This window comes from Scophthalmus maximus, chromosome 4, assembly GCF_022379125.1.
Source record: "Scophthalmus maximus strain ysfricsl-2021 chromosome 4, ASM2237912v1, whole genome shotgun sequence".
Classification (NCBI taxonomy): Eukaryota; Metazoa; Chordata; class Actinopteri; order Pleuronectiformes; family Scophthalmidae; genus Scophthalmus; species Scophthalmus maximus.
The window spans coordinates 2,722,876-2,745,000 of NC_061518.1; the positions used below are offsets into that span (position 1 = coordinate 2,722,876).

The 22,125-nt window shown below is 44.9% G+C and overlaps 1 protein-coding gene across 2 annotated transcripts in view; it reads left to right on the plus strand.

Annotated features, from left to right (window-relative positions):
• The window catches only part of prmt3 (protein arginine methyltransferase 3), a 52,951-nt gene extending 32,474 nt beyond the window's left edge, over positions 1-20,477 (plus strand). Inside the window, exons 13-17 of one of the 2 annotated variants that reach the window (XR_007030611.1) lie at positions 61-147; positions 10,376-10,426; positions 11,707-11,794; positions 16,164-16,368; positions 20,143-20,477. Coding sequence is in view for 1 of the 2 variants with exons in the window: in XM_035628929.2 (XP_035484822.2) it covers positions 61-147; positions 10,376-10,426; positions 11,707-11,794; positions 20,143-20,252 (336 nt within the window). In the remaining variant the exon portion in view is untranslated. The remainder of the gene's footprint in view (positions 1-60; positions 148-10,375; positions 10,427-11,706; positions 11,795-16,163; positions 16,369-20,142) is intronic. The other variant, XM_035628929.2, reaches the window with a different exon arrangement.
• The last annotated feature ends 1,648 nt before the right edge of the window (positions 20,478-22,125 follow it).

Sequence of the window (22,125 nt, forward strand, 5' to 3'; positions counted from 1 at the left end):
GTTCATAGTTTCGTAAGTGTTTTATCTTTTTTTGTAATGTGTGTTTTTGCCTTTCTACAGACGATTGACTGTAACAGAGTGTGCCTGTCTGAGCTGGAGTTTGCATCTGATTTCTGCTTGAAGATAACAAACACTACAGACTGCACTGTAAGTAACACACACACACACACATAACCCGCTCAGACACTTTGTGGGTTGTGTAGGACTGGGATCTCCACAAATGCAAGTTTTGAAGACTTTATAAAGTTTGGGTTTTAGCATCAAAATGATAAATTTGGGAATATATCACACAGTTTCTCTGCAGTAATCAAGTCATACCTTTGTCACACTGGGTGTGAATGAGAAATATTTGAATAGCATGAATCAGTTTTGTATATATCAATAAGATGTTTTTTGTCTGTCCCAGGTGAATATGTTTTCAGTTCTATTTTCAGTCCAAGTGTAATACATTTATGGGCTTAAAGAAGAAAAAAAGATCTGAATCAAAAGATGTTACCATCCGTCATTTATCAGAGATGTTGTGCAAAGGGGAACAAGGCAAAAACATCAATCAGGTCACGTTGATTGATTATATTTCTGTATTTGAGAGGACGTTTTGTCAGTTGGATATTTAATAGAGTTTCAAAATCGAATCACACCAGCGGGTCTAATGTGACTTTGAATTACATGTCACACAACATGGTGAATGTTCGCAGCCCATCATTCTCTCAAAAACCAGAACACAGTCACAACCCACCTCTCACACTGAAACTTAGTTACAGCAGTGTATGTACTCAAAATAATGTAAACGTAATAACTTTGTAAAGCCATCTAACATATGGGTGAGCCATGATGGCTGATTCAACAACAGCAACCAGAAAAAAAGCTAATCAGTAATCTTGAATTACCCAATATGCGCTTTCTAGTTAATAATTTAGGTCCATAACATTTAAGCAATATTCCAGAGAATTTTAAAGGAAGTATATCATGGTTATATAGTTGTTGTTTTTTTGTGTATGTAATGGTCTGCAAAATTGGAAAGGCCAAAGGGAGTTCCTCTTCCCGAAAAGGACAGAAAACACTGCTTCTGAAACGCCTCGTCAGTAGTCCGGCAGATACTTCCGTGACATAGTGACATCACGATGTTACGGAAGTGCATAAGGCACGACTAGCGGCCAGTCTGACACACCCCCAAACAAAGCCGGGTAAATCGAGAGCGGAGGCCGACACTTCCTACACGCGCTGGAAGCAGAGTTGACCAATCACGACAGAGTGTGAAGCCAGCTGGCCAATCAGGGCAGACTCGGCTTCATTGGGAGGGGAGGGGCCTTAAAGAGACAGGAGCTAAAACCAAGTGTTTTCAGACAGAGGCTGGAAAAAGAGGAGCTGCAGGAAACTGATGTGTTTACTGAACATTAGAACATGTAAACCTTTTCAAGTAATAACCCATAATTAAAATGATGAACCTGAATATGATCGTAATATGTCTCCTTTAACATACGTTAACTGGCAACCTCCTGACATATTCATGTTTCCCTGTTCGTAATCAAATTAAAAAGAGCTGATGCTGATTTTTTTAAATGGCCTCCTAGGTCTTATGTAAGACGTCACATGACTCCTCATGAACCTTTGCGTGGTGTGTTGATTAAAAAAATTGTGTGTCCTCAGTAAGGGTCAGCTACAGACACCCAAAGCGTGGCGGATGGTTTATGAGTTTATTTGGTGAGGCGCTGGCAGCCACCATCAACACCCCAACACATCCCTCCTTCACCCCCCATCCATCCCCAACAACCTCCTCTGAACTTGTGTTCCAGTGTCTCAGCCACATTTCTCTCCACCAGCTGTGAGCTGCAGGCTTCAGAACAGCCACACGTTACTGCAAAGCACAGGGAGAAGTGATGTGTCTGTAAAAGAAAAGGAAGAAAAAAAAGGCCATTGTACTGGAGCAGCCCTGTGCTGTGCTGCAGCGTTACCGCACTGTCTGGTGTGTTGGTTTTAATGGATAATCAATAGGTGGTTATTATCTGGCCAGTGCTCCCTGGGTAAGGCCGGTGGATATAATGGGATTTGTAAACATCCCCTCATTTTTCCTGTCTTCTCCTTTTCTGTAAATTGAAAGCAACCAGCGACCGCTTTCTATTTCTAGGGATGTAAGTCCGGTCGTGTTTGCGGGTCACGCTGCAGCGGAACAGTTTCTTTCTTTTAGTATTTTAGGCGCACGACTGCTTTTTCCTGCTTTCTCGCTTTTTTTGCGCTTCAGATCTACCTCAGTCGGTGTGATGTAAAAGCATGTATAGGATTTATCCTATCAAACTTTTCTTTATCCAGATGTTTCTGGCTTTTACAGTGCAGGTATTCTAGGTATCGCCTGTATGCAGTGTAGATACAGCATCCCGCCCGTTTGCCCCAGAATGTACAGATGGGTTATTGACGAGCAGGTTTAGGGTGAAGTTACCATTTAGATACTGATCTGTAGTCAGCATCGGCTACAGCTCCTCCGTCATAGTTAAGGTTAGGATGTGTGAAGGGTAAACCACTCCTGGACCAGTGCTTTGGGGAAGGGGGGGGGGGGGGGGGTCGACGAGGAAGAGCGGGGCCGCTTCTCCCCGTTCCTGTGATGGAGCGCCTGCTTTTGTTCTCTTGTCGACAGTCCATTCATCAGCTCAGCCTGCCTAACCTTGCATTAAATGAACAGCACAACCCCTGCGTCTGCGCCGATCACGCACAAGACAAATCCTCTCGCTCTTGCTTTATTTTATCCCTCCTCTTCCTTCTTGCCTCCCTTTTTTTTTTTGCATCTCACATGCTCGATGCCTTGTACACATCGTGTCGGCTTTTGCAGATTGTGAAGCCACATACAGGATGCGGTGCATTTTAAATGACAAAGTGAAAACAGAATTTTAGAAATGAAAACTGAAATATCACTTTGCTCTAAGACTTGAAATGTAGCTCAGACGCCTCCCCTTTTCTTGATCATCTTTGAGATGTTTCTACACCTCGACTGGAGTCCACCTGGGGTAAATTCAACAGACTGAACATGATTTAAAAAAGGCACACACCACCTGTCTATATAAGGTCTATGGCCGACGATGCATATAAGAGTGAAGACCAAGCCACGAGGTCGAAGGAACTGACTGCAGAGCTCGGAGAGACGATTGTGTCACGACACAGACCTGGGGAACGCAGGAACAAAAATCTGCTGCATTGAAAATTCCCAATTTGGCCACTATAATTCTTAAAATAGAAGGATCTTCGGACCACCAGGACTCTTCTCTGAGCTGGCCGCCCCAGCCAAACTGAGCAACAGGGGCTTTGGTACCAGACATGACCATAGACTGTAAATAAATAATTGACAACGAGTCTCCTCTTCCTCCCATTGTACAAAAATGAAGCCAAATTATATCAGATACAGGCGCTGCCATCTTGAGCATTTTGGCGTCTGTGCAGTTGTGATATCGAGCTCCCACCAACACATACACTCCACCAATCGCGAGGTCACTTTTCAGCTGTCAATCATGACGTTTCATCCCCTTTTTTCTAGCATTGAATAACTAATTATTAGCAAACTTATTGGAAAAATGAACACCTGAAAATACAACAGTGTAATAGAAACGACACAAATCATCTAATGTCGTATGTCGGAAAAATGTCCCATCTCCTAAAATGGAGGCGGCGGACACCAGGGTGCGATCAACATGCTTTGGCGTCACTTTTGGGGGAGCTGTCGTCCACCTTGGATGTACAGTCTATGGATGTGACCAAGAATCTGATGATCAGATTGGCTGAGCTCCAGAGATTCTGGCTTGGTTTTTGCTCCGATGTACATCGTCAACTGTTAAACCTTCTATAGACAGGTTGTGCCTCTCCCCACTATTTATGTTTGCATTAGATGCCTGGTGGTACAAAACGGTATTGCATGGGTGATTTCTGTTTTAACCTTCCCCTGTTACCGTAGTTAGTTTGAGGTCCTGAGAAAGTCTTACTCCGTAAGTATTTAAAGTATTTCTAAATGTTGAAGTTACATATAATTCGCCGATGCTAATCGCGTTAGCATTTCCCATTAAGAAACATTGTATAATTAGCATAGATGCTATCGGGATCAGAAAGCCACACGTTAATGGCTACTCATTTGTTTTGTATTATTGCTAGAAGCGTGTATATGCTGTATGTTGTATAATCATGTACACAAGCAGACTGTAAAGTTGTGTTTTTATGGTTTTTTTACAGTTTCACAAAAATGAAAGGAAGTATTAAAGACAGATCCTGTATCCTGGGTAACCCAATCTAAAGCAACAGGCAGAATACAGATGGTGTTCGCTTCGTGGTCTCCAATCATACCTTTGAAACATCTCAGAGAGGATCAAGAGAAATGGAAGGCACTTGAGCTAAATTTAAAATGTTATGGTAAAAGGTCTAAAAAACTTTTACTAAATTATCAAAACAAAAAAAAATCTGTATTTTGTCAAGATTGATGAGGGGGGGATTACTTTTGAAATACAGCTGCAGCATAACAATATTTGGAGAAAAGTGAGGGCTGTGAAAACATTCAGGATGCACTGTATGGGCTGGAACTTAGATTCCAACTTCTCCCAGGGCGTCTTTATTTTTGTAATCCCCCACTGTTATACGATCCATTTACCCAAACTGTAAAACAGGTAGCACAAATGCCCCGACCCCCTCCTCGAGGCTGCAAATGATGTATGCTGACGGCACGGCAGGAATAGAGAATAAGTTTCTGTCTGTAATTAATTTTAACACCTCTGTCTCAGCTCCTGCTGCTGTACTGCGCTGCGGAGAAAAACGTCTCCGCAATCCATCTCTGAGCTACTTTCCATCAGATTTAAATTGTGTGCGAGGGGGGGTTGGGGGTATGGGTGAGCCGGGGCGGCCTTCTGGACTGACAGGGTAGGCGCTCGTCAACTTCAAGGACGATTCTTGGCACATTAGGAAGGAAACTGATAATGGAAAAATCCACTCTTCACTTTCAACGGTGAATCATTACAGAGCGCTCAGAGTTGGGGTATCGGCTGACTTGTCGACAGAAATGTTTCTGTTGGGGGTTTCCATTTTATTATGGACCAATGTTCCACATATAGATTTGTGTCAAGCTCCTAGAAGTTCAAAGAGGAATGTGCAGTGATTTTTAAAGTGTAACTTATGTTTGAGTCCAAACAAAGGAAAGTTGTTGCAATGCCCAAGAAGCCCAATGTGCACAGCAGCTGTAGGGGAATTGGCCACTTTATCTTAAGCGACAGTCGTGGAATTCTGCACGGTGTTCAGTGTACAGTATACCTGGCCATTTTATTTTCATTTTGCCATTTGGAAACTTGCAGACACGATCTATCTTCTTGTATTTGCTACCGTTTGTTGAGCTTCATCCAAGAAAACTAAACTAACAAAAAAAGAAAACGAGCCGCAAGCCTGAGCGGAGTCATCAATACGGCGGCTAACGATTCTGCTTGTTCGATACTTTGGGTTACGGATGCACAATAATAACGGGACGTAATCGGTATCGGTCGATATTTACAACGGATATCAACAAAAGATTAAATATTGTGCGTCCCTAGTAGGGACCGAAGCTGCTTATATTTTTACTTGTTTTGTTTAAAAGCAATTGTCAATTCTAAATATGGCATGTTTTACATAACGTAAGTTTAAGTTTTTTTCTTATTTTGCACAAGGAATTAATAATCTATAATTTCAAGCTTTGTATTATTTTTATATTATGTCATTCCACTACAGAAGATTCTTGATGATGCCCTGCAATTAGGTGTGTGTGTGTGGGGGGGGGGTATATATATATATCTGTATCGATATCGGTTATTGGCCAAATGAGTTGTAAAATATCGGCATATCGGCAAAAGAAATCCAATATCGTGCATCCCTGCTTTGGGTAACACTCACAGATAAGCTTTGGGGTTGTTTGAATTGAAATGAAGGAGAAGGTGTTTATCATTAGAAAAAATATATAGGTGGCTTTGCTCCTCGCCCTGATGCCAGATTTGCATTTCCCAAATCACCAACAGAAATGGTGAGAAGCAAGTTCTCATGACCAATCGTCTGCGAATAAGAAAAAGATTATAGGGAAAAAGAGAATTCCCCTCTTAAATTGTGACCACACGTTTTAATCTGCTGCCGTCTCTTCCACCATCTGACCAACACAAACGTAATCGTGTTCAGTGTTTTTTTTTAGCTTTGAGATCACCTGAACAAAGCTCAGTGATGCATTTGATCTTAGATAGTTTTGCACCGCTTGACTCTGGACCTCTTGACCTTCTCCGACTGTTAACAGTACAGTTATTTGTCTGAGAGGGCGTCAGGAGCGAGGAGCACCGACGGGAGGTGCGCTGCCGCCGAGGTTGGATTCGTGCTCCACCTCACTGGCGAGGCGGCACTCGGGCGACGAAGCAGGAAGGAGAGAGACGCAGGAGTTGGGGGGTGGGGCGGGTTTCACACCAACCCGCCCATGATGTGGTCCTGCTTGAAGCCTCCACGCCTGGATAAACCCCATCAAAAGTGCATTAGCCCTCTTTTCGCCCACCATCCCCTCAGTGCCCCTCCCTTTCACCCCCCCCCCCCCCCCCCCCCCCTCGTCCCCCCAACGTCGTATAATAGTATCTGGCCCGGCCACGCGGCTCGCTGACACACAGCCAGGCGAAAGGGGAGCGATGATGAATTGCTCCCTGTTGGTGTTATCCATGATGATAATTATTAATTTTCCCGCCGCTCTTGCTGGAGAATGGGGGGGGGGACCTGGGAGCGGCAGTGTTGCGGAGCCTCCTCCGTGGGGCCGTCGTGAAGCCCACTGTCATCACTTATCGCAGACAGAGCCGCGGCCCCAAGGCTAAACGCTGATGAAAATGAAAAGCGCTCATTCTAATTTGTCCTGTATTTTGGTGTGTTGGGAGTGTGTGTTATGTGTCGCTGTGCTTTTGAGTTTCCCTTTCTTTTCCATGGCCTGTAGTCTCTCTGACTGTCTCTGTTACTTCCTTAACCCCCCCCCATGTGCCGGGATACAGAGGCACTAATCTGTGGGGCATTACAGATGTTCCCAGGTACAACATAATGGCAGGAGGATTTTAAAACAGTCATAAAATAATGGAACACAAAGTTTGAACTTTTTCTGATTATTCTAAAGTTAAACCCACAATTAAGATAAAAAAAACTGCATGTCTCAGTGTTTTTGACATTAACATGAAATCCAGAGAAATTGGAGAATTATCCCCAACTCTGCATCTCTCTGGGGTTGTTTTTTTTGTAGCCTGCTTCAAGTCGGAATTCTGACACGAGGGCGTTCCAGTTGCAATCTCCCTCTCGGAGGTCGTAGTTGTTTTTGTTTTTAAAGCACATTTCCTGTTTTGTTCAGACTAACGCTGCGTTCTATTATTCCTTGGAATTCGGATCTCCGAATGGGGTGGTGATTTAGGCGGAGGGGAGTTCCAGTTGCATTTCCCTCTTGGAGGTTGTAATTCCGCGTTCCGAGATTGTAATGGAACGATAAACCCGTAATCCGAGTTCCGAGGTATGATGGAACGAAAAAAGGGCAAGTAAGCACTCGTATCAGCTTATTCTTAAAAAAAAAACAGGAAGCCAAATGCTAGAAATCAGCTAAACAACCTCCGATAAAGCCACTGTACACTACCTGCCGAACACTGAACTGGAGACAAACTTAGCAACAATATGGTGTAAGCATGTAGCAGCTTAAGAGCCAAATATTATTTGTCAGGAATTGATGGAGACCAAAACGGAGCTAACAGGAGATTCAACTGTGGACTTGATTTCATCATGTGGACAGAAACGCAACCAAATAATTATTATTAATCATGTAGATGATAACATCTGCTGTTTGTGTAAATAGACAACAACAAAAACACTTTATTTTTAACCTCTGCCGGGGAGGTTTTACTCATATCTGTCAGCAGGATTACGCAAAAAACAACTGAACCGATTTCAATACATTTTTTGTGGCGGGTTGGTGAATGACCCAAGGACAAACTCATTGAAAGGACCCATTACATTTTTGGAGGGGACGCAGAAAAACGGTTCAATCCAGGAAATTTATTTACACTTTCTTTAACATGGCGAGATTGGGCGAGATATAAGCGCCCGTTCTAGTTTTTTTAAAGGTGTTTTTTTATTCTTCCCTTTCCCGTTGAATAACAGTTTTCAACCTCCATCTGGACTTTACGTTCGGGTTCTTGCTGTATGGTTTTATTGGGCGTCGTAAAAAACGATCACCAAGTCCTTTCAAAGGGCCCCGAGAAGTTTGACAAACCCTCAGCCCAGTTTATATCTAAGAGTATATTAAAAGCCTCTGGTCCAGGTGTGAATCATCAAAGTCTTTGCTTATCTGAACACTGTCACGTCTTCTGTCTTTTGTGTCTGGAAACTTTTACTTATTGCTTTTTCCTTCTTCTTGTTCTTCTTCTTCTTTCAAATGGGATTTTGACGGGGCAGCGACGCGTCGAGCTCCTCCCACTTTGTTTTGTATTTGCACGTTTCACTCTGTGGCCTTATATTCTAATTGACCCCATCTCGCAGCGGCGCGAAAGTCGCACGAAAACGCCAATCAAAGTGACAATCAGTCTCGCTGATGAGGCGTCGTCAGGGGCGAGGCGCGACGCCGACGATCCCGGCCTACGCCGGCGGAGAGGGGTGAATCCGCTCTTCCTGACGAATAATTGCGGCTAATTTCCTAATTACCTCGGCACCGGGCGCCTCGCTGGCGTTCATTAAAAGCCATAATTGCATCGCGGTGACATGCTCTTTTATCCTCTTTGAGGTTCTTTTTCTGGCGAGCTAGCGGCGCCGCCTCTGCCTGTCTGAGTCAATGAAGGTTGATTGAAGCCTCCGCGCGGGGAGTGTGTTGAACAAGGCTTCTGGCGGCATCATTGATTACCAAGCGTAGGTGTGTGTGTGTGTGTGTGTGTGTGTGTGTGTGTGTGTGTGTGTGTGTGTGTGTGTGTGTGTGTGTGTGTGTGTGTGTGTGTGTGTGTGTGTGTGTGTGTGTGTGTGTGTGTGTGTGTGTGTGTGTGTGTGTGTGTGTGTGTGTGTGTGTGTGTGCGTGCATAGATGAAGAAAAATATCTCTCTTAGCCAGTTTTATCAGCAAAAGATATTTAGGAGGCTTTTACAGATGAAGATGTGAACAGATGGCTCTGTGTTTTTTGTGATTTGCTTCTCCAGCTGATAAAAACCAATACATTTTTTTTAAAAACAACCTCTGCTTAGAGCCAATAATCCTCTCCCGCTCCTTCGCTTCCCTTTCTACTTCCTCCCTGTATGTTTTCACCTCTTTCTTTCCTCTCATCTGTCCTTCCCCCCCTCCTGCATTGATTCGGCTCTTCTTTGTCTCGGAGAGCTGGCCTCCACGTTGTCAGCTGTGTCAGGATTAAAAGCTATTAGTTCTGCATCATTGCCACTACAAGTGTGCTCCTGAGATTGATAGAGTGGCTCTCTCTTCCTCCAGTGGGGGGAGAAATGGGAGCGAAACAAGCCTTGCGGGAAGGGGGGCAGTTTTTTTCTTTTTACCTCAACGGTCAACTACCGGCGCTCTGGCCCGAGACCTTTTCCCTCAGTTTGTTTTTTAGATGTGTGAATTGGTTTTTCACTCGCACGTGTTTATGACTCTGCAAATCCCCAAGAAAGACTACGGGCTTTTAATTTGAAGGAACGGAAATCTTTCTTTCTCATTTCTGGTCACATTTAACAGCCCAGAAGCTCCTTGTTTGTATTTTCTTCTTTGGTTTGTGCAAAGTCTTATCAATGTGACATAATCATCTGGGCAAAAAAAAACACATGAGTTTTTTCTTCTGAACTGATTCCTTCTCCCTGCTGAGTGTTTTCACAGTCGCCAAAAAAAGGCCAACTTTGCTAAAGTCATGTACCAAGCTGGATTTATTTTTTTCTTTTCTTTTCTTTTTTTTTTGTCAGCAAAATTGAATCAACGTTCTTAATTTATTTCCTTTGTCCGGTGACAAGTCTCCCAGATGAGGTGAGAGAGGGAGCACATGGGACGTGTTGTGCTGTTGACTCGGCCTAAATTAGACGCACAGTTGGTTTTGAGAGGAAGGAGGTTTAAAGGATGTGAGTCAGGTCAATTCCCACTGTATCTGATACAGGGTGCCCCCCCCCCCCCCCCCCCCCCCCCCCCCCACACACACACACACACACACAGTTATTTGTATCTCCTTAAACGTAGAGCCACAGAGAAGCAGTGTTTTAAATAAGGATATTTTCGCAGCTCATTTAGCTTGTTTCGCTCATTAAAACCCTCAGAGTGGTTCTTGTCCTGCTCCTCCCTCAGCGCTGCGTGTCAAGAGCTGCAGCGTAGTCAAACAAATCCAGGGGTTTATTGCACTGTCACATTCTAACACACCTCTCATATTTCATTGCAGGCGGTTGTCGGCTACTTTGACATTTTCTTCGACAAAGGCTGCAGCGACAAGGTAAGCGGCGGCGGCGGCTGCAACAGCCCAAACCACTTAACGGAAACTCAATTACGTTCACGCTATAGCGTGTTCCCTCCTCCCCCGAGGCGTTTCACCGGCAATCGACAGGCGTCCTTGTCGACTGCTGATATAAGCAGTTACCCAGCAGAGCCGGCCACTTGGAACAGCCGATGCCGAGCTCTGTGAGCAACACAGACGCAAGTGCCTTTTGATTGCACTTCCCATTGTACCTGAGACCCAAACCGCAAACGATTCGGACGGTCCAGTAAATGACCGTCTCCGCCAGGGGAGCGAAGGGCTGGAAGAATGGAACATAAATACAGTGACAATAAGCGTCATTTATAGTACAAAGATTGATTGCACTCTTTTCTGCAGCTTTATTTCAATCTTGACGAGACTCCTTATGTCCTGTATGGACTCGCATTGCACAACGTGATGTTTTCCCAGTGACTCACATTAAAGTGGCAGTAAGTGATTTTGGAGAAAGATTCCTTGTTGTTGATTTTTTTGGACGCACTGGTCGGGGCTTGAACCCGCAGCCCTGGGTACGGGAGGCGGATGCACTAACCACAAGTCCAAATCCCCTGAGTCGTAGCATCTGTCGCTAGCACGTCTCTTAAAGCCTCAGTGTGTTATATTTAGAAGAAGTTATTCACAGAAATTGAATATATTGTACATAACTATGTGTTCATAATCACATGCAACTGTTTTTTCGTCAACTGTGAATGAGTTAAATATAGTAACATGAGCTGGACCCGACCTCCGTGTGAGTCTCCATGTTTGCTACGTCGTGTTCAATACGGTTGTTGCACAAAACGGTTCCAGAATACGTCACGTTCGCGTTGATTTTTCAGACGCTGCCGGACACCGGAAATGGAATCAGCGGTGTGCCACCATAAAGTGTCCCCTGTCGGCTTCTCAGTTGGTTACGGTTTGCAAATTTACCACCAGATGCCGCCAGAAAATTACACACTGGGGCTTTAAGGTGTCCGGGAGTGATGTTTACAGACTGTTGTGGTTCGGACCATTTTTTTGGGTTTTTACAAATTCAGCCCAAAAGTGTGTTCGATTAAAATCGCCTACTGCCCCTTTAAGGCTCAGAAACAAACCCAGATTTTTTCTTCTTATCCAAATATTCTTAGCATTTTAATCTGATTCTAAACAGATGTTATGTCCTTAATCATCCAGAAGTAGTCATTGATGACAAGCTCTTCAGATGGAATTAACAGCACTGTTAGTTTGTGAAATTTTTTTGTTATTATTATTTTTTTTTCCAGGTGATGTTCTCCACAGGTCCTCAAGTCACAAAGACGCACTGGAAACAGACAGTGTTCCTCCTGGAGAGGCCCATTCCTGTCCAAGCAGGTCGGTAAACCACACAGACACTTTACAGTACAACTGTCACGTACATATCCCCAGTGCCAACGGCCGTTTGCACGTGGTGGTCAAGAAGCTCAGTTTCGTTTAGATTCGTGTTATCGCGTTATTTTTTATTTTCCTCCCGAGGACCTCGGCGGATGCGTCATAGCGAGCCGCGGCATGTAATCCGTCTGCGGTGGAAATGTAGTCAGGCGGGTTGACACCCGTTATCTGTCAGCCGCAGAGACGGCGAGAGATCAAAACGAATCGCGCGCAGCCATCGGAGACGGCGTGTAAAACTTCATCTGATAAGCCGGTCGCAGGCGTCTGAATCATGACAAGTTACACGAGGAGCAGTTTGTGAATGACCGGTGAAATATTTATAGAATTCGCTGCATCGGCAGATTCCAGTGTTATTATCCGCCGCAGGTTTGCCGTGAGGATGTTCTCGGAAATAACTTTTCTGCAGTTTCCCAACTCCGGCAATCATGACACCGCGAAGTTCACCTCAGCGCTGTTCATCGGTAATTAAAATGTCATCGACCGACTATGAATGTGTGGTAACTTTTCTAGTCTTTCTAAAAACTACTATGAGGGTTTCCATGAAACTTCGTGGAAGGATGGGATAAGAACCCAAAACATGGACCCAGATTCTTTTTCATTCATTTTTTTTATTCTGTTCTGTTTTTTGTGGTTTGTTTTTTACATTTTGACAGATGTCCCAGGGAATAATCATGGATCATGATGAAAAGATCCGTCGTACTTACTCTAGGGGACTGATATCTATGAGTGTGTTTGCAATTTGGTCCAGATCCAAATGTGGATCTAGCAGATTTTAATGGGGTCATATAAGGGGGGGCTGTACCAATTGAAGTTGGATCTGTTGTTATGTTATTTGATCATAGCAAACATGTATAACCTTTATTTTTATTTAATTTTTGCTTGCTGCACAATCAGTCATTTTGTATATATATAGTGTAAATGGTCCTATTACAGCTTTAACCACTGGCCCCCTGTTTGCGTTATCATAATAATCCTGGGCTGCGTCTGGTGATGTGGGGATGGATGAGCCTCGGTGCCGCCTGTCCCCCTCGCTGACCGGATATCAGATGGAGGCTACTGTAATAAATGACCCGCAGAGGAACGGAGGCGCTTGATGTCTGGCTAAAGCCCAACCCACAGTCAGCTCGCAGCCGGGGCGACAGGCGGGGACGATAAGAAACGACAAAACCTGTGACGCTGCTCAAACGCTATCTCGGGCCTCCGCACTCCGCTGAGTCAGATAAAAGGAGAGCCGAGGGCGACGTTATGCTAACGGCGCGCATAGGTGTGGGAAACTGCAGAGCGAAACAAAGGCACATTTCATTTGATGCAGAATTTCACTTTATTAAATGAAGTGCCAGAATAAATGAGCGGAGGAACACGATGAATGCAGATGCGTGAGGGCGCCCAGGGGTTTGATGACAATGGTGAATCGTACCTTCTTACATCTCGGAGCAGTGGAACCCAGTTGAATAACAATGGGTGATTTTGATCCAGGGGGTTAGACGATGCTTTTCCACCATCATCAACGTGATGACAAAGGAAGGAATACGTTTTAGAATAATGGTTTCAGTCAAGTTCAGCGACTCGGAGAATCTGTAGCTGTTTTCAGACATGAATATGACGGGAAAACATCTGGACCTAATTTTCCAGACTATTTTTTTCCAGACTTTGCCTTTCACATATGACGAACCCAGCCGGGAATTATCCTTGTCAGAGACATGTTCACACCAACAGGAACATTTCCAGAACATTCGGTGGAGTCTTGGTTGAGCTGCCATTTTGAGGCCTCTAGTTAAGCATTTTGAACAGGGCCATCTTGGTTTTTTTAAACCAGAAGTAAACACATTTGGAGGAGAAAGGGGTGTGGCCCGTGGTACTCGCTGTCAATCACACTGTGTCCATGCCCCAAATGTATACAGTTACTATTTTACTCTAAATGGACCAGAATTTACATCAATTTACTTAATTCAATTCATCATGCTGTATTGAAGAAGACTTGAAACTAAAGATTGAACCATAGACTCCCAAAATGTTTACTGATGTTGTAAATCAAGTGAGAATTAGATTTACTTTCTTTACTTCTATAGAAACAACCAGTGAAATCGCCCTCTGCTGGTCATTCCAGAGAATACAGGCTTTCACTTTCTGGACCTGGTGACTTAACCAATTTTTATTTATAGTCTATGAAATATGTAAAGGTGCTTTTGGGTATTCTTCTTTTCTCCTGTGCCGACATAAGGCCAAAGTAAATTGCCATTTACTAAGCACATTGATGAATTTCATGCTCCCAGGAAGATGAACCCTTTTCCATTTTGAGCTCTCCATTAGTGCAGGTTTAAAAAAAAAAAAAATTGAGTTTGAATTTTCACTCTGTATGGGAACCCTTCAGGTCCTCCAGGTTTCCTGACACACACTACATGAGCCGGAGTTGTGAGTGTATGTGTGAAAGGGGGATCATTGATTGGCTGGTGGCTTGTTAGGTGTACTCCACCTCTCGCCCAATCAGCGCTGACATAGACTTCCACCCCAGCAACCCTGCGAAGGTTAAGTAGCTTCAGAAAGGGATAGATTGATTTGTTGATATTTATGTACAAGAAGACTGGCATGATATCCTTTGAGGAATTTTGATTTTAATGACCCATCTGAAATCATTAGTTTTCTGATTTTTTTTGTGCAGTGTAATAAAAGCGACTGCCTCATGAGGCCACTAGACTTTAGTCTTCACACTTTATCTTTTTCTCTCTAACCCATATGTCTTACAGTCGGCAGAGCATCTGGGCTCTCGTCATAACTTGGGGTGACACGGGACGGCATGTACCGACACACACACACACACACACACGTGATCACACCCTGATCTCAGCGGCTCCATCAGCCAGTTTCAGTCTAGCTAATATCGAGTGTATAAAGATCCTTCACTCTCACTAAAAAAGATGGGGAAGAGAGAGAGAGAGCAGCAGCAGGTTATTGATGTGCTCGCTCTATCCCGGCACCCTGACGGTCCCCCTGCCTCCTCCAGGGGCCGTAAACCAAAAATTGACTTTTTAACAGCGTTCACCGGCTGCCTGCGATGCTCCTGTGGTGCACTTTACAACACACACACACACACACACACACACTTCTTCTTGCATACTTCAGTGCTAAACCTCCCTCCGGCTATAAGAGAAAACTTCCCCAAAGTCACCTTGAAGATGACAAAACTCTCTCTCTCACACACACACACACAGAGAGAGTGGCCTTTTCCTCCCGGGTGTTGACTGAGAACCACCCGGCGCTGTGATTGGCTACAGAGAGAGGGCCAAGACATTAAACATCCAGCGGTTTGTTTTAATACCGACTCTGTCTGCGGTGATTTATTGTGGCAGAGAGCGAATCCTATTCGATGTGTTTGTACGAGTGCAGCCGTAATTAACTCTGTGGCTTTCTGCGCGCGTCGTGCGGGAGGCGGGACCGGGGGACGAGCCAGGGAAAGGAAACGCACGCAGCAGGCTGGAACAGAACATCCGTGCGGATCCTCCCGCCTGGCAGCGCAATAAATTAAACAGCGGATCATTTGTCATGCTCCGGTGTGTTTGTGTAGCTCAAGTATTGTAGAGGAGGATCCTTCTTCTTTTTTCTTCACACTTTTTACCTTCCTCAATGTTCACCGGAGAAAGGAGGTCGCACTTTTTATTTTTTGTTGTTTGTCCCGTGGTCCTGGGGAGTGGGGGCGGTGCCCTGGTTTCCTGCGCAGACAGCGGCTGAAACACGAGGGGGCGCGTCCTTGTCGGGACTTTTGCGTCGGATGGTCAGGTGGTCTTTGTTCCAATCCCGCCCACTTTCATGACTCACCTCCACCGTTACACCTACCTTCTAAATCTCCTCCCCCCTCCGCGCTCATCTGTCCAGGCTCCGTTTTAAACCCCCCCCGCTCTTTTGAACTCCGAAGGGCCTTGAACTGTCGGAACAGCCGAGCTCGGGAGTTTTTTTCAGGGCAGTAATTCAACCGAAGGGTTTTGGCTTTATTTGCTTTAACCGACCGGTGCTTGGAATATACAGCCCCCCCCCCAGCTCAACTTCTCGGCTCTGCACTGAGAAGGGAAAGGGGCCTGGGGAGTAAAAAAAAAAACCTGATTAAATGGAGGCATATTGGAAAAATGGGGAGGATATCTCAAAGAGATGAGGCGGAAATGTGACGGCGAGCATCACCGCAGCGTCAGGGAGGGGAGGGGGGGACAAATCTGCAAGTCAGCTGCTCTACATGAGAATAGTCCACTCCTGTGGGGGTCATTATTCTATTTTTACCCTATTAAAGATCTTCATATTAAAACTTGCCACTTCCCCTTCACAGGGACACAGTCCAGGGATGGATTCACATCGTCCTTCCTATGGGCTTTTCCTGTCTACTCTTCCTTGACCTCAGTGGAAAACGTCATGAGGTCAAGAAAAGGTGTGAAGGAGGACTGACAGGACTTTGGAAAAGCCGCCAGCGCTGCTCAGAGAATCCGACTCCACTCACACTAAACCATGTCATTATGCGACAGAGGATGTTGTTGGTGCGTCTGTCGTGGTGAAACTACGAATTTCCAAAGATAAACTTCAGTGTTTTACCACCGTGTGACGTCACATGTTATGAATCATATCTAACAGTAACTTACATGATGACTTCTCTTCTGGGTCACATTCATACTTTTCTTCTTCTCCTTCTAATTAAATTGTTTACGTAAGTGCATGGCGCGTCACGTTAAATTTCGCTGCCGCAATGAATTGTGGGCCGTCTACATCTCCTTTCCTTTCGCATAGGAAGCTCCAGTGTTCCCTATGCTGAAGGAGATAGGAAAGGAAGCATTGAAGCGCCTTTCTTACGCATTTAGAGAACCCGAACAGCTCTTATCATGGCTGCCGATCATATACTTCCAGGACTTCTTAAGCAAATTTTAACAATTCGACCTCACCAATAAGGTCTAAATGAGTCGACCCCAGTCGCTTCTTGAGAAGAAAAAAGGGCGTTTTCAGTGAAAATCGGTAGAAACTTCGAACCAATGAGCCTGATTACTGAAGCAGCGCGGCCTAATCTGGTCTTGCCGTCAGTGTACGGAGCCGCAGATGGCGGTAAAAATGTAGTCGGCAACAGTTTTAAATGAATCGCCGAGTGTATTTCCAGTGTAATTTCGCGGAGCGCGACTTGTTTCCGTGGGCCTGAACTTGTGCTTAATGACACTGGCATGTTGATGTACGACATGGCGGCGAGAGCTCCGCTCCACTCCCCGACTCATTTCCACACATGGTTAACTCTTTCTCCTCCTCCCAGCGTCTGAGTTGGCCGGTTTCGCCGGCGGGCCCGATGGGTCCTCTTCCACAGGGGCAGTCTCGGCGGGTCTGATGATTACAGCAGAGCATCTCCGCTCCACTCCGCCTTTGGTTTGTTTGTAGCTTTCAGTACTTCGATCGGAAACCTTAGGGGGGTGGATTTCGTTTGGAAAGTTACTCTGGTCTTTTGTCCCAAACCTCATTCCTTCTGTCAGGCTGTGTTTTAAGGGAAATGTTACCAGAGGTCAACCAATTATTCCTTTTGACCTTTTTTTCCGGCCTTTTGCCGACTTGAGTTTGACTCCAGTCGTCCGCTGCCTCCCACAAGGCTCCGACACAGTCGCCAGACTGAAGCCGACGGGAAACGGAGACCCCGTGTGTCGTTGTACGAAAAGAAGAAAAAGCCAATTTAAGTCAGTTGTTTTGTTTATTGGGGGGAGTCTTTTTCTATAAAGACATGGAAGGGAATACTGGATACCCAGACATCGTGTAGGGCGATGTCTGGGTACTTCTAAACTTCCAGTACTTCTAATTGCGGGAACACCACACAACACTGTGCGTGTGGTTTGTAAACATCACTCCACGACACCTTAAGAGACGTTCCAGCGGCCGACGCTACGACTCAGGAGTTTGGGCCTCGTGCTTTAGCGCGTCCGTCTCCCAAATCCAGTGCAGTTAAACAATCGACCACAAACGGTCTTGCTCCAACATCCCTTACTGCCCCTTTTAAACCTGACGATGTCAATTTACAGACTCTTCAATAGCAATAATGGGATAAACTCAAAGGAACTTGTACAATGTTCTGAATTGACAGGGTCTGAAATGACAGATTTTTAATTTTTTTATTTTTAATACATCTGCAAAATTGTCTAAAAAACAGTTGTCACTGTTTAATTACGAGTTATTGACTGAAGGCCGAAGAGCAGACAGTATCAAATCTACTTTTTAGGCGCCTGGATACTTAATCTGGAAACGAGGGTTGGCTGAAGAACGAGGAGCTGAACCCACTGGATTTTTTTATGTATTTGTTTATTGTTTTCGGTTTTTAGATTGTGGGGATGTGTGTGTGTTTTCCCTCAGACGCACACAGAGCACACATCAGCCTTTATTCTGACACTTGAGTGACCTTTACAGCTGAGTTGTGTCCGTGGTGGGACCTGTTGGCACAGTTCATTAAGTTTGTGATCGAGTGCGGAGGGTCGCAACAGTGTCTTTTACTTTTCCGATAACAGGCGACGTCTTTTTACAGCCGCGCAATATTTTCTGTTGTCTCCAGTGACAAGCTGCAGGTCAAGGGTCACAGTGTTTGGTTGGTTCGCAAAAGAAACCAAGAAATCTGAACGTTGGGTTTGATTCTCAAATGATTTCTGTCGTCTGAAAACATCCACATTTTTTAAAACAGCACACGACCCCCAGTTTAACATCTTGACTGAATTTTTAAGATCAAGTTTAATGTTTTTCAAATTTTCCTTGAAATCTTGACTCCAACTTATTTCATAGGAGCTTTGATTCCTTGCGGCCGTCATGCTAATATTTTACATCAAGCCAGGAAGTGTGCGTAGTTGTTGACTTTAAATGCATTTGATAACATTATTAGTAACATTATTTTGCTGTTGACATTAGACATTTTTAATTGATTATAAAGTTTCTTCTCTTGCTTTTTTCCCTCCCGGCAACCACACCAACTAGCAGACGTTTACATTCAGCACCTAAATCTGAAATCTGATGATGATCCTTTTAGATTTTATCTCCTTTTTTTTTTTTTTTTCTATTTAATTTTTGTGGCCTCGTAAATTCACGCGCGGTGTAAACTCGGCTGCAGACGTGACTGCCCACTACGCAGCGGGTGGAGGAGGAGGAGGACAGAAACCAGAGTGCTGCGCCGTGACAGCGCCGTTGCCATGGTAACCAGTGAGAAGTGACAGCAGCAGCAGCAGTTATGGCGGACACCTTTTTGCACCACAGTCAGCAATTTCCTTCCTCGTCCTCCTTTAACCTCCAGCAGCGGGGAGCGCATGGCGCACGGGGGGGGGGGGGGGGGTTGTGTGAGTGAGAGAGAGAGAGGATGCTTGTTTGCCATTTGGATAAACATTAATTTACCTCCAGCAGTCAAACGTGAAGATAATCAGAGTGATTATGCATCATAATCGTCGGCGTCTTCTCCCGGCCTCCCATTCGCTCGCGCGCCTTGTACTGTAAACACGCCTCCTCCTCCTTCTCCTCCGCCATCTGGAGATTTCAGCGTGTGTGTGTGTTCACGCACATACAGTACACACTCGCACGTCTGCGTTCACGCTGCAGAGGCCTGAGCTCAGCGGCTCTGTGCCTCGGGGAGATTTCTCTTCATGTGCAGTTATTCTTCTCCTCCTTTTTCTTTATGAACGAGCTGATCAAGGTCTGACTCAGTGAAATAGTTTTCTGCCTTTTTGTTGTTTTTGAAGTCAGACACCGTTTGCGTGGTTATCAGGGGGGGAAATCCAATGGAGGAAAATTATATTTATGTGAAGGGCTGCTACATTTACTCCTGTCGTCCACACGACTTCTGTCGTTCCTAACAAAAAGAAATTGTACATCTGTGTCTTGTGAACCCGTGGTCCTGAGGCTGACGAGCCGGGACAGTCGTGACGTGCTGAGACGTGAACTAACCTGAGATGTCACCTGACTCGTAAAACAAGCTCTGTATCTAATCTCTGTCTTATTTACAGTTTGTTGGGGGTTTTTTGTTTATCTTTGTTGTTTCCGTCTTTATTTTATTTTATTTTTTTTTGCACTCTTTTATCATTTATTCTCTAAACTTATCGTATTCTGTCCTTTATCTTTGAACGTTTGGTCCTTGTTTTATCGTCGCTGTCTGAAATCGTGGAGCGTGAATGAAGTTGAAATGATCGGAACGGAAAGTTCGGCTTCTTGTTCGAAGTAAACTTTTAGTTAAGCCAAGACTGTGGGGAGAATCGAAGTGGGACCGTGAACCGACACTAACATTTCTACTTCTCTCTCTCTCTTGTCCCTGTTTTCTTTAGGCGAAGAGCTCCAGGGAAAAATCACCGTGCGCAAAAACAAGAAAGACCCTCGCTCGCTGCTCGTCACCCTCGAACTCCGAGACAGGAAGCAGACGTACCTCCTGCAGTGACGTCGTCCGTCACGTGACGCAGCGTCCAGCAAACGTGGTCCACCTCTCTATTTCTTTTTAAACGAACATTGAACATGAAGTCACCAACGTAAAAAACGCCAGAGCAGGAACGAGTCACGCGCTCGGTTTCAATGATTCACATGTAAGAATTGTTTCTGGAATAAAAAAGAATAAAAAACGCTGTGTGAGGTTTCCTCCTCCTGAGCGTATTTTATTGAGCTCTTATTTTGGTGATTTGCGAGTCAAACTGATTGAAAAGTAAAGATTTGAAATGTCTCGGTTGCATATAATCCTTGTTTCAAAGACTTTTCTTTCTTTTTTTTTTTAAATGATTTTTGAAACGAGATGTCTGCACAATGTTTTCACTTTTCACCTCAAACGCCTCCAGACCTGCTCACTTGGTTTCCTCCGCTCCCATCATGCACCATTACTCTCGTGTCCCCCGCCTGATAATTATGTCCCCTGATATTAAAATGTAAAAAACACTAAGAGAAAGTGACCTCCAGCCCTTCAAGAGATGTTGGTGCGAGTAGTTTCTCTTCATTCTTCCTCCTCCTTCCTGTCCTACTCTGAACTGGGCGAGTTTCACCGCCGGCGTCGTCCGTCTTGACTGAGTTTCACTGGGACGGTGCAAAAGAAAATTCATGTGCGCCTTAAAAAGGGGGAAGAGTGAAGCCCCTTGACTTACTAAACTGAGCAACTCTGCTTACAATTAAAGATTATCTCCTTCCTTGCTTCCCTTCCTCGCCTGAGATGATGAATCCTGGACTGTGACAGAAAGCGTGGTCGTCTGTGAGGAGGAAGAGGAGGAGGAGGAGGAGCTGTCCGACTGGCTTACAGGTGATTTGGACGTGGACATTGAACATATGCTGAAAAAAAGAACCTGTGCAGGTAGAAGACGTGTGCTTGTTTCTTTATGAAAGAAAACTGTGGTTCCAACTTAAATCCCTCTGACATCTCGTCAACCACAGTCTGCCCGAGATGAATCTTAGAAAAGCCGACAGGCTCAGTTCCTGCAGCAACGAGCGGTTGGCCATTTCCCGATGAGCCGTTTCCTGAGAGAGCAACAGGCGAAAACTGCACTGTCGCTTTTCGTTTCTGTTTTTCGATGCGAGTTGTCTTTGTCCAGAATCTCGTAATGATCACATCCATGAGGAAATCTTGTCGTTTATCTCGTAAAAAGTCCAAAAGGTCTGAAGCATTTTGTTTTACTTTGCTCCTAGTTTCAGACACTTGCCTTTTACATCGACTCTACTTAGACAATTTTTTGTGTGTGTGTTTCTTTGGACATTGACCGACATCCTGGACACTTTTTTTAGAAAAACCTTGTCCCCCTGAATTGAGTAAATGCTTCAGGGTTTTAGAGAAATGTCCTTGTTTCTCTTCTATAAAAGGAAAATGCTTCAGTAATCAGCACAAACACAGATTTTCTTTTCTTTTTTCTCTGCTCTGACAGCCAGGACTGATGATGATGATGGTGATGATGGTGGTGGGAGCCTGTGGGCCTCTGGTTGACCTCCTCCACTGAATCACTGCTTCCCAGGCGCCTCAGATGGATGCTGCTTATCACCCAGGCGACAGTGGAGGAGTGATCAATTAATTACACGAGCTCCGCGTAATTAACGAGCACACACACACACACACACAGAAACTCCCAGGACGGTCTGTCCGCGGCTCCTCGAATCAGCAGAGAAAAAAAAGTTGACTCGCAAGATTTTGGTCCACCAATGACAATCAAGCTCATATGAAACGGGGGGGGGGGTCCACGTGGCCTTTCATTTTCCCGCGTGTGCGTAAAGATGTGCCAACCGCGTCCTTCTGGTTCGACTGGAACATTAACAACCAGAATCAAAACCAGTGTTGGCATCGTGAT